Source organism: Thermobia domestica, unplaced genomic scaffold (genome assembly GCF_964235325.1).
Source record: "Thermobia domestica unplaced genomic scaffold, izTheDome1.hap1.1 HAP1_SCAFFOLD_99, whole genome shotgun sequence".
Lineage (NCBI taxonomy): Eukaryota > Metazoa > Arthropoda > Insecta > Zygentoma > Lepismatidae > Thermobia > Thermobia domestica.
Genome location: NW_027655887.1, coordinates 58,040 through 71,321, shown reverse-complemented (window position 1 = coordinate 71,321; position 13,282 = coordinate 58,040). Strand labels below are relative to the sequence as shown.

The window sequence follows — 13,282 nt, the reverse complement described above, 5'->3', positions numbered from 1 at the left end:
AATCTGTGCCTTCACTTTTCCGGTAACTTTTTTTTATCTATTTGTCTCACATATTTACAGTACTCTTACAGAATTTTTTTTACTTCGATCTCTTCATGAAATCCATACATATGCCCCCAAAGGATTCAACTGTTAATTTAATGTGAGAATAGCGAGACCATTGAAATCCAAAATTAGTGACCAACAAAACTTGACCCGTGGCTTCTACATGTGCACCATTGTTCTCTCGGTTTTCTGTCTTACCGACATGCTTCAAAGACTCACTGTCCTATGAAATATTGCGCAACTCAAATGCTACACAATGCTTCATATAAGCATTATATAACTACCTATGAGATTTCGTAGTTGACTTTCCCATCTGCAGGGAACAAAACCTAATTGCAAGATTCTATTCAATAATAATAATAATAATAATAATGTGTAACTGTTACTGCTCGACTACTGACATTTGTTCTAGCCATTTGAGAGACATATACTTTCAGTTGAGTTGATTTTAAATTTAACATCCCTTTCAGCAGCGAGACTATATAAGAAGGGAACATAGAATCCGAAACACATGAGCTCCGCCGGGAGTCGAACCCGGGTCTCCCACTCCAAAGGCACGCACGATAACCGCTTAGCAACGACGAAGCTTATAGACATATTTGTTTCGGTGCAGTTTTCATTTCTCTATTGAAAAAAAAAAAAAAAAAAAACAATTCGATATGTTATTGTCGCACTATACTTGTATATACATAAATGTACTACCTCAGTCTCTTGAATCATTACAGGATAAAGTTAATGTCAATTTAGCAGTACCTAGACAAAATCCTATTTTTTAATATAATCCTCTCTGCTATTACATACATCAATATCACCACCACAACTAGAGAAAGAAGATCAGAAGTCTAACCTCGACGTCGTAGAATCTCCACACCAGGAGAATACTACTGTTTAAAACGATTTTTCTTCCCTGGGCAATAAAATGACAGATCCGTATTTAATAGTTGCACAAACCAGTTTGCATAACCAAAATAGAAAGGGAATTAAGGGAATCAGCGATGAAGCAAAAAAACTATTAGAACGGGGAGAAGTATAGAGGAATCAGGGGTCACCAGAAAACCTCCAAGAAAATCCACAACAGAAGATCAAATACTGGACTTCCCAATATGCAGAAAGCGTAGGCACTGTCCTTCTACCTAGGTTAAACGTCCAAACAGCGAGTAGAGCCAACCCTTGTCCAGGAGTCAAGGATCAAGCAATTCTAATGACAGAAAAAAGCCTATAAATAATCACTAAATTATGCAGAGGAACAGTGCTAGTGGACACCGGATCCAGCATTTCCATCTGGCTTTTTGAATATTTACTTCCTGATGTTCAATTAATACAACATAAAACAGCGGTTAAAGGGATATGAAATAAAATTAACTTGAAATATGTAGCAAAGCTATCATTCAACGTTGGGAAACGAAATTCTTTCATTACTTTCGTATGATGAAGAAATCGTGTATTCCAGTTATTTTTGGTTTAGACTTGCTTAAACGCTTATATGTTACAATCGATTTAACAAAGAATTTTATCTCTCTATTTAAAAATCAGGAAAAGCCAACATTACCGGAAAGGAACCAGGAAAACATTCTATCACAACACACGACTCATATACTTAGACAAAGAAAACAAGCTTGCTCTTTTTTTATGGATAAACGCATTACTTTAGTTCCACTTTTCCACGCATTTATTCCGGTAATAGCAAAAACACAGATTGATGATTCTGCATGTTTCTTCGTATCGTTTCTCTACAGCTTCCTTGACAAATACAAACTATTGAGCAAAGGTTATTCGTAAACAACATGACTGGTAATTTCCAATCCAATCAGTTATCCTGTAACTTTAAGGAAAAATACTCCAACGGTGAATCTTGTGGCATGTCAAGATTAATCTTTTGCAACAATGGAAGCGAGCTCAATAGAAAAAAATAAAAATTGTACATGAAAAGAGGAGGTTTACAATTCTTTGAAGTATAGATAAACATTTTCAAAATTGATGTTTTTGATATTAATCCTAATTTAGACCAGTCGCAGAAACATGCCATTCACGAGTTATTATACAAATGAAATATATATATATATATATATATATATATATATATATATATATATATATATATATACACTCCGGACGGCATTGGACATTATAGGGGCTACAATCATAAAATAAGAATCCCAAAATCGGCAGTGTTCCAGAAGATAGAATCTTATTAACAAATGTTTCCAGAGCAATATTTGTTTTTCAAATAATCTTGTGAATTCGGTTCCTGGTGTAGTTGCTGTAAGGTTCAGCATCTCAGGTGTAAGCAACTACTATAAAGCATGCTTCATTAACGAGCACGTGTTTTCTGTTCAAAACATAATCACGAACAGACGGTGGAAGGAGGATACCAGAAAGACGCGCAGTTGGTTCCGAAGGAAATCTAAGATGGCCAACACTCTCCTCACGAACTTTCCCTTCAGAGGACAGCCATAACACAAGACCTCAAGTGGACAGAAGAATTAGTTCCAGTGCTGATCGCTAACCTTCTTAAACTATTTCTGAGATCGTTTTGTGTTGCGGAGGTTTTCTTAAATCCAACTTCTGAAGCCGTAATAGGCAAAGGTATATTTCTATAACTACCTGTCCCAGAGGATGCAATAAACAAAGAGGTACAACTATACTGTCTCCTGAAACTACGATGAGTAAGAAAGATATATTTTAAATCATCACCCTAGGCCGCTGTGAGATAGAAGAGTTTACCTTTTAATCTTAAGTTACTTATCACCATCGACTTCGGTAGAGGCAAAAACATTACAGCTAAGCCCCATGGTGTTGCTACTGTCGTGGCAACCATAGCACCGATCTGAGAATAAGCTAGCAATTATTTATTTCAAACTAATTCACGGCTTTCAACTTGTTTCAGAGGCATATTGAAACGTGTGTCGCATGGATATTGCTCTCAATAGATTAGCATGCACCGGAATATATTCACTGAACCCTCAGATATTTACAGACCCGACTATCTGTCCGCAAACTTGATTCGTGTTGTAAGATGATACACTAGGCCTACCTGTGAAGACCCACAATGCTCAACTTCGGCAGGGGTTGAGGAAAAGAGCGATACTTCTTTTTTGTAGTCTGTAGTGATTCATTTTTTGTTTGAAGTGTCTACGTGCACTACGAACAAAAAATGCCTTTACCGGTAATCTGATATATATATATATATATATATATATATATATATATATATATATATATATATATATATATATATATATATATATATCATATATATATATCATTATATATATATATACCATCAAACTAAAATGATGAAAGTCATTCCAAGTCCAAATTTCATCCGTTGAAAATTTGAATGAGATCGGTTCGGTGGTTCCAAAGTTATGAAGTTTTACTAGCATATATTTACCCGCTCGCTGGATAAAATGAAAATTTAAGTGCACAATTCCGTATCTCATGTGTTTAGTACCCACGAAATATGCTGTTTTCGTTTTTAATGGCATCGAATTAAACGGCATCGGAAAGATCACTGGTCATCTCGGCGACCCCGAAAATCATGAATTCGACACTAATAATCGTTTTCGATCATTTTATTATCTCCCCCCCCTCTCCCAAGTTACGGGGCTGACTGTGGTTTTAAACGGGATCTGAAGTCTCATTCTTCATCTCAGCGTCCCTAAAAACTACGGATCAAACAGAAAATTTTGACCATTTTTATATATCTTCCCCTCCTCTTCTATGTTGCGCAGCAGGGCATCAGATGTCACCGGTCATCTCAACGACGCCGGAAATTATGATTTCGACACTAATATGGGTTATTTTTATCCGTTTGATTTATTTCCCTTCCCCCTCTCCCAAGATGCGAGACTGAATTTGGATTGTAACAGCATCAGAAGTGTCACAGTTCATCTCCTTGATCCCAAAACTATAGATTCAACACTAATACCGGTCATTTTCGACTATTATATCCCCCTCCGCCATGTCATTGGAAGTGCCAGCGTTCATCTCAGAGACCCTCAAAAATGTGGATTCAGCACTAATATAGGTCATTTTCGATTATTTTTAAACCTCTTCCTCCCCCAAGTTGAAGGTATGGATCTGAATTTAAACGGGATCGAAAGTATCACTGTTCATCTAAGCGGCCCAGAAAACTATACATTCGATACTGATAGTGGCCATTTTCGATCATTTTTATATAACTCTTTCTCCCCCTCCTTCAACTGGTGGGGATGATTTTGGATTTAAACCGGATCGAAAATGTCACTGTTCATTTGAATGATCCCGAAAACTACGGATTAGACAATAATATTTGTCATTTTTGATCATTATTATATATAGCTCCCCTTCCCCTCAACCGTGCTGCGGCACACGCCATCAAAATTGTCACCGTAAATCTAAGCTAATCCTAAAACTATGGATTCGACACTAATATTAGTCATTTCCATTCATTTTTAATGTTTGTTCCCCTCCCTACGTTGTTTCCTCCCCCTCCCCAACGTACAGAGCTGAACTTGGATTGAAACAGCATCAGAAGTGTTACTGTTCCTCTCATCGACCCCGAGAGCTAAAGATTCAACACTAATAGCAATCATTTTGATCATTTTTAAATTTCTCTCCCTCCCCCTCCCCTAAGTTGCATCGTCAAAGTTCCCTGCACCAAAACTCATGTATGTTTAAAATTTGGTTGAAATCGGTCGGGTGGTAAAAGAGTGATGAAGTCGTTTTAATTTTAATTTTCATATATATATATATATATATATATATATATATATATATATATCCCCCTCCCCTATGCTGGCTCGTCAAAGTGAAACGATAAAAAACACCCAAGCGCCGACCCTCACACATGTTGTAAATTTGATCGAGATTGGTTGGGTGGTTCAAATGTTATTAGTTTTATTAATTTTTATTCATACGTCCCCTTCCCTTCCCGCTCCCCTAGGATCTACCGTAAAAATTAAATTACAAAAATGTTTCCAGATCCGAACGTCGTGTAACTCGAAAATTTGATTGAGATCGGTCGGATAGTTCAAGATTTATTAAGTTACAAAAATAGTCACTTTCATTGTTATATAAATTAATTTTTATATATCTCCCCTCCATCTCTTCCCATACGTTGCTCCTTCCAATTTAAATCATAGAAACGTTCCAGGCCTGAACCTCATATGTTAAAATTTGGTCAAGATCGCTCGAGTTGTTCGGGACTTATTTATTTTTATACCCACTCCCCCCAACTCTCAGTTCTACCATCAAACTGAATAGTCTAAAACCAGCCCAGCCTCGAACCTCATCCCCAACCATCAGCGCTGAACTTGGATTGAAACAGTAAAAGAAGTGTCACTATTTCTTTCATCGACCCTGAGAACTATGGATTCAAGACTAATTTCGGTCATTTTTGATAATTTTGAAATTTCTCTCTCCCCTCCCCCTCCCTACGTTGCATCGTAATACCGAATAGCCTAAAGCGATCCCTGTCCCAAAGCTCATGTATGTTGAAAATTTGTTTGAGATCGATCGGATAGTTCAAGAGTTATTAAGTTACAAAAGTAGTCACTTTTAGTCTTATATGAATTGATTTTTATATATCTCCTCCCTCCCCCTCCCCTATGTGGCACTGTAAAAGTTAAATGACAAAAACATCCCATGCCCGATCCCTATATATGTTGAAAGTTTGATCAAGATCGGTTGAGTGCTTCAAGAGTTAAGTTTTATTTAACTGAAGAGAGTTAAGTTTTATTTAAGAGAAGTGCTCCCCTTCTTTGTACTGCAAAAGTAAAATGAAGAAAGCATCCTAGGCCCAAACCTTATCTATGTTGAAAATTAGATCGAGATCGGTAGTTTGATTGAAGAGTTAAGTTTTATTCATTTTCATATATTTCCCCTTCCCCCTGCCCCTCAAATGAACTGATAAAAAAACTTCTCAGATTTGAATTTCATGTATGTTAAAAATTTTATTGAGATCGATCGGCTGGTTCAAAAGTTATTAATTCACAAACATGGTCACTTTTATTTTTATATTTATTGATTTTTATATATTTCTCCCTCCACCCCTCCCCTACCTTGCTCCGTGAAAATGAAATAATAAAAGTCATTCCAGTCCCAAACCTCATCTGCATTGAAAATTTGATCAAGATCGGTCTTTTGGTTCAAGAGGTATTAAGTTCTATTTATTTTTTCTATGTCCCCTTCCTTCCCTCCTCCCCCTCCCCTAAGTTCTACTGTCAAAGTAAACAGCTACAAACACTCCAAGGCCAAAACCGCATCTACGTTGGAAGTTTCATCGAGATCGGTCGGGCAGTTCAAGAGATTAAGAGGCACAAACATAGTAACTTTCAATTTTATAATATAGATTTTTATATATATATACCTCTCCCTCCCCTCAGTTCTAATAAAAACTTTTTAGGCATAGGGTTATTTTTACGTAATATTCATATCATAGTTATTACTGTGAATAATTCCGCTGCTAATTTTCTTTAACATTTCAACAAATACTTCATTGGCAACAATGGTTAACGCAGCTGTAGGGAGTTTGAATTGCTCTAGTTCCTGCTTGGAATACACACGTAGATGGCACTGCGTCGGAATACACACCGATCGAGAAACGAAATTTTTCAGTCTGAACACACACTTGACACACACAAACCGGCTGTATCCGTATAAACGAGCGGAGTCAAAAGAACTCGCGGGGGGACCCCTATAAGGGTCCTGCACGCGTTAAAAGTAAAAAACAATTTGAGCAACCACTAAAAAATGCTCGCTTTGCAAAAATTGCTCACAGTGCTGCTGTGTAGACCGATCGACCTACAAAGATTGGCGGGTTCACCAACGCGCACACACACACACACACACACACACACACACACACACACACACACACACACAAAGCTTTCTTTTACACAAATGTGTATTTTTTAACTCACTTTGTAGCCAATGCTACTTGGAATCATTTCTTTTGTTCACTTCCTCGGTTGTTTTAAATTCAGTGTTACTTCTTTTTAAAAGCTAGTTTAATCCAGAAACTGACAAAAGTCTGAATCAGTGTTATGAAAAGATAAAAGTAAGCTCGGGTTTTGTATCTCGAAAGCCCATTAAGACGCTTTCTTTACACATGCAATAAAGTGTCGAACTAAATATGGTCTCTTTATTATCAATTTTTCGGCCATTCTCTAGTAATATGGTTGTGTTTATGAGAACTTAAAATATATTCAGGAATCATGAGGACAGGTGAAATCTGAGGGGACATTTATCGCTGGGCTTTAACAGTATTTGAAATCGAAAGAGAATCATTGTATCATAAGGGAAATACAATGGTATACTCAGTGCCGGATTTAGGTTTGATGGGAACGAAAGATATTGAAAGGCAGCTTTTTATACGTCAAGCTTTAAGGACTCTTTGTACGTCAAGCTTTCTTTTTCAGCGACAAAATCTCGCCATTTTTTTAGGTTTGAATACATGCTATATCTAATTTATGGACCTAGTGGATATCTAAATAGAAACAAGGGTTCATTTCAAGCAGGGCTGGGAAACAGGGCTCTATTATAAGCGGGGCTGAATAACAGGGGTCTCATTACAAGTGGGGCCCTATTACTTGCTCCATTACTAGCACATAACAATACAAAACACCATTGTTGTATGTGCGTTTTATCTTATTTGCTTTTTCTTGGAAATTACGTTACAATCAGTTTTTTTCTTTAAACCTTTTGGATCCCGAAGCAAGTGGAGCCCTAAGCTATAGCTTGTAAATCCGGCACTGGATATACTCCGGCAATACATTATAGATGTATCGCATTTTATAATTTAATTTTTCGTTTGCATCGGATTTTCTGATTTTTTGTATCAAATTCCAAACCAATAGCAAAATAAAATTTTACAAATTGGATTAAAAATTAATATCCTTTAACGTAACGGTGTCCTCTATTTTGTTTTCCTGATTTTATTACTTTGTATTTCACGTAATTTATACCGTATGTCCCCTAACAAGGGATGCTTCCCAACTGTGAAACGGATTTTGAATAATCTGAAAATAGATTTAGATAGCCGTAACATCCTCCGAGGGTGTACCATATCTATTGTTTTTATGGGTTCGCGTAGCGTAGTCACTAACGCCCTCGCCGTCGGTGCGAGCAGTCCCGAATTCGAATCCCAGTGGGGACACACAGTCGAAAAGGTATAACAGCTTTTTCAGGCTAGCCATTTTTAGCTAGCTAGAGATTTTTCCTGGGTTTTCCTCATTGACACTAGACAAATGCCGAGATGTACCTAACATACAGGTCTCAGATCGTTACTTTCTTTCCCTATTCCTTTCTTTCCCATGTAGCATGCTTGCTTTGGGACGCGCTTAAGGCCGTAGATGCCGGTAATGCCCAGAAATATGTATAAATAAAAATATAGTTTTTGTACCTGCGAGAGATATTTCGGCACAACCTTAGCACAGAGTATCTTTATGTTTAATTTTTCTCTTCTAGTCCACTGAATAGACTCCCTGTTCAGGTTCACTAGTTCAGTTACTACACGCACATTAAACGTGCGGCTACTTCTAATCACCTCGCATACTCTGTTGATGTGTGTATCTGTAAGTAAGTACTGTGACTCTTCACCATTTTCTCATTTCTCCGAAAAGTGCTTATGCCATTGAAAGACTTATACTCTGGACACAGAAGTATCATCGCATCCCTCGTTCAACATTCGGAAAATTTTCAGTTCACGACCTTTTAAGTCTCACAAGAAACTTCATGTTAATCCTTTGTTTCACTTTCAAACTAGCCATTTTCCGATACAGGACGGTTACATGTGTCCACGAAATGTTTCCTTACTTGGAATTACAAAAGTTGGATGAGTCCAAATTTTATGCAAACGAACGAAACGGATGATGATTTCAGATAAGATGAACGAATTTACTACCACTGCTTCCGTTTATAAAATATAAACTATTTGTGTGTGTGTGTGTGTGTGTCACACTTTGTGTGTATCTATATCTATATATGTATAACAGGATTAATAATTGTCACAATGTGAGAGTTTAAATTTCTTCCAGATTGATATCGTCTTCGATGATATCAGTGCTGCCACACCAAGAGTCTCGACTAAACGCCAGTTTCCTCCTTTCAATGCACGGTTCACGTTCCGTTCATATTATTAATCAGTGAAATGTTTAGAAGCCTGGCGGAACAATGAAAATTGGCTTACTTTTCTCCCACAACGAAGTCAGAGAGCGTATATCTGTTTTTCAGAAAGTGAAATAAAGTAATATGTTTTCTCTCTCTTTTTTTTTTTTTTTTAAAAAAAAAGCAAAATTAAATAAGGTACAATAGGGTGCATTGTATTGATTTATTTACTTAGCAAACTTCGAGATACAGCTTGTAAGGCCAATTTATACTGGAATTATTAAGAGCCAATAACAATGGGAAGGACGAAAAACGATGTTGGCCATGATGTGCATTTAAAGTTACGACCCCGTCATTAGCCGTGTTGAAGTTGACGAAACCATGAGAAGATCTCAATGAAGATGGCCAGGCACTGAATTCAAACTCAGGACCTTACGATTGGGAAACAAGCATGCTAACACTAGCCTACTTGCTACGATCAAACTTGTACTTTTAGGAGTTTCAAGGTTTTTTAATTGTTAAGAGGGGACAATCTGCTTTAGTATGATGAATGGAAATGATAAGACAACAACTTGATGCTCAGTGAGGATAATAACGCTGGTTAATCACAGAATTATCAAGTACCCATAAATAATCGTACACTTTCAAAAAATAATTTGTCATTGTTATTGAATTATGCGGCCATTGATCACTTTACAACTCTCGGCATGCCAAGATGAGGACATTTCTTTTTATCCATGTACATTTCTTGTAAGAAATGAGTTCTGTTTTCCACAGGAAGCTTGATTTACATAGATGTCTCACCAGGTACATAATATGCGTGTTGTACTGTGTAAAATATTGAAAGTTGTATAATTGAGTCTATTCTGAAAAATAATAATAATAAAATCTTATTGTTTTACGAGAAATTTACATGGATAAAAGTTCCTTCATCTTGATATTTCGAGAGTTAGGAAAATAATGGTGGCTTTTTTCTCGTTTTCAGTTGTTTTAAAACTACAGATGTAATAAACTTAGACGCCTAATCTCGCTCAATTACGTTTTGGAAAACTGTGTTTTATATTACTGACTTTAAATCTATTTAAATTTTTTGTTTTGAAATATTTCGATTTACCACACTTGTGATTGTCTCAAAGTTGATCCATTAGAATGGAAATTCTGTTATAAAGATTTCTTCGTTATTTTGAAAGGAGCAGTTTCCCTAAAATTAACGCAAATTTAAATTTTCAATATTTTCCAAACTTTCTATTTTTTTATTTTTAGACTGGCGATACAATTTAATAAACTGCCATGACATCATGACATACTATGGTCAGGTTGTATTAGAACTCAGCATTCCTGCTACCCTTAACTGGTAGTCTCTCTCAAAAATTGATTTTAACGTTATTAAAGGCTTCATGCTAAATAAATAAATAAATTAATTAATTAAAATAACGTGACGTATAAAGTCGGGATAAGTATATATATATATATATATATATATATATATATATATATATATTATTGAAAATTATTTTTTTTTTTCATTTTATAATTTTTCAGTATTTATATTTCTTGGTTAAACGATGGAAACGCAAATGGAGTAATATTATTATTTGGAAGAAAGCCTATGTTCTTGGACAATCTGTAGTATATTGTTCCAGTGTAATTGCAATCTAATTCTTTAATATCCATGAACATAGGCAGTAATTCTCAAATATAATATATTTAAGAAAGAATTTCGATTTTTAAAATTAATAGCAAAGAAATAGTGTTTTAATTCGTGTTTGATCATATAATTAAATACAAGACTATTAAGTGATCTTCCCGATTTCAAAGTTTAATAACTCACGTTCATTGACAATAGCGTACAACTTACGTTAAAATGAAACAAAAATTCAAAACTTTTAAAAGTACATATGTATTACATTCCACGTCAAAGATGCTCAATGTGAGTTCCTTTTGTAATACTGCACACATCAATATGATAGCCTAATTCTTCAGGGAAATTGTTAGGAAGGAATGGCTTTTATAGATTTGGTTTTTAACATAATCAAAAGAAAAAAATCACAGGGAGGTCAAGAAAGCTGAATTTAATTCTCACGACCAGCTCGTCATATCCATTGATTCCATTGGTTTAGTGGCCTTCTGTTTAATTCCCTCGTAAAATCCCGATGCCAATGTGGGGGCGCCCTGTCCTGCTGGAAAATAAAATTTTCCATGTTTTCTTCCAGCTCCGGAAAAAGCCATACAGCATGTGATTTTAGAAAAATCTATTTACAGTGTCCTCTCAAAAAACATAAGGCCATAGACTTTTTGTTTTTTGTTTGGACGGAAGACAAAGCGTTCATCTTGGGGGATTTACGGGATATGGTCTTCATAACCACGGGGATTTTCTAAAGCTCAGATCCTCCCATTTTGTTTGTTTACTTTCTCCGAAAGGAAGGTAGTCTCGTCACTGAATATAATAGACTCAATGAAACTATCTCTTTTCACAAAGTCGAACACCGTGTGTGTGGTATTCCTCATCATCACCGTCTGCTTTAGCCTAGCCGACATAATCGTGGGACGTAGAACTTAGATTTTACTTGATTTCATTTGTTTTTTCTTTTCACAAGAGTTTGCATCGCAACGCAGATCTCAAAACTTTTTTCTTGTAGATAGGTTCAAGCGCCTGCAAGAATTTCAATCGGTATGACTGAAAATTCAAACATTTTCGCAGAATCTTTCACGGTTGACTGCTTTTAGTTCAGTTCTTTGCTTGCACGAGCCGTTGATTTTTGTGCGCTTCTGGCGAAAGTCGCAAGCATATGATTAACTGTTTCCTCAACTTCTGGTTTGTTTCTTCTTATATGTATATCACTTTCTTTAAATTGTCTGTACTACTTCCGAATTGAGTGCCCGCTTGATGCATCTAACACATACTTCGTCCAACTTCGTTTAACATGAACAACATACAGTATTACAAGACATTCGGGAACACAAAATGTTTTCCTATCTTCGTTGCTTGACATCTTGATTTAGTTTTGCCTCAGCAGCGTAATGCGTAACTAAACGTCATCTTTGCCAGCCACTAAAACTTCATGAGTTTTCCTTTCATTTAACATAAGCTGCATGTAATTGTAATTCTTAAATAAACGCTTGTTATTAAACTTTGAAATGGGGAAGAACATTTACAATAGGCCTGCATAGAAAGCTGTTACAAATAGTGTGCATGATTCATAGAGTTACTGTCTTATTATTTTTTCTTTATTTTTCTTTATTAGGTTTCAGGAAGATATCACAACAATGTATTATACCATTGCAACTATAAGAGTGTTCTCAGTTTCTGTGTACGTGATTTTAATGACATTCCAGAGATACCATTTATTTGTGTGGACAGTTTTTTCACCGAAATTATTGTATGAAGGCATGCACACTGTTATTACGTCTGCGTTGTTAGTAATGACAGAAATGTTATTTCTGTGTGTAAAGTGACTATGCATTTCTTTATTGTGATTATTTTTGTGTCAATTCCTAGTATTCTAAGGAGAAGAACACATATTTATAGAGATACTTCTCACAAATTTCTCTGTATTGTTTGAAAAACTTTAAAAAGAAACAGAATAAAATAATTTAAATTTAAAGTAAATATTAAGAGAACTGTTTGCATTTTTATTTCAAAAATATATCTTTTTCTATGTTGAGACATAGTAAAACTTCTGTAATCGAGATACATGTTCCCAAACTATAATGACTTTTTTAAAAACCCTCTGTCCTTTGTGTTTTAGTTTTTAGATTTCACGAAGTGAAAAAGTTGCGTATCAACTGAATGATATTTAAAGAAATATTTTTCAAACAGCATCTTATAAAAAAAAGTATATATATATGTATTATCTTAACAACATGGTTAAATTTTGTAAAATCTTGCATTGAAAACCAACGAAGAGAAGGAAGGAAGGATTTGAAATGATATTTCTGTTCATTCGAAATGTATGCATATGTAGCACTACACGTTTGAGAAATGACCTTTCTCACCAATGATACAACCCAGAGAAGTGGAGAATGGGGAAGCAGCCTAGGACTTTTATGTTAGGCATCATCATTTGCCTGATGTGAATGAGGAAAACCCAGGAGAAACCTCACTCAGGATGGCAGGCTGTCGGAACACCTTTCCGATAGTGTGTTC

The 13,282-nt window shown here is 35.7% G+C and overlaps 1 protein-coding gene across 3 annotated transcripts in view; it reads left to right on the top strand.

Annotated features, from left to right (window-relative positions):
• PIG-G (phosphatidylinositol glycan anchor biosynthesis class G) overlaps nucleotides 1-12,750 on the top strand; it is a 162,611-nt gene extending 149,861 nt beyond the window's left edge. For all 3 annotated transcript variants that reach the window (XM_081747196.1, XM_081747197.1, XM_081747198.1), the window contains exon 13: nucleotides 12,381-12,750. In XM_081747196.1, the coding sequence (XP_081603322.1) occupies nucleotides 12,381-12,591 (211 nt within the window). In that variant the 3' untranslated portion in view covers nucleotides 12,592-12,750. The remainder of the gene's footprint in view (nucleotides 1-12,380) is intronic.
• The last annotated feature ends 532 nt before the right edge of the window (nucleotides 12,751-13,282 follow it).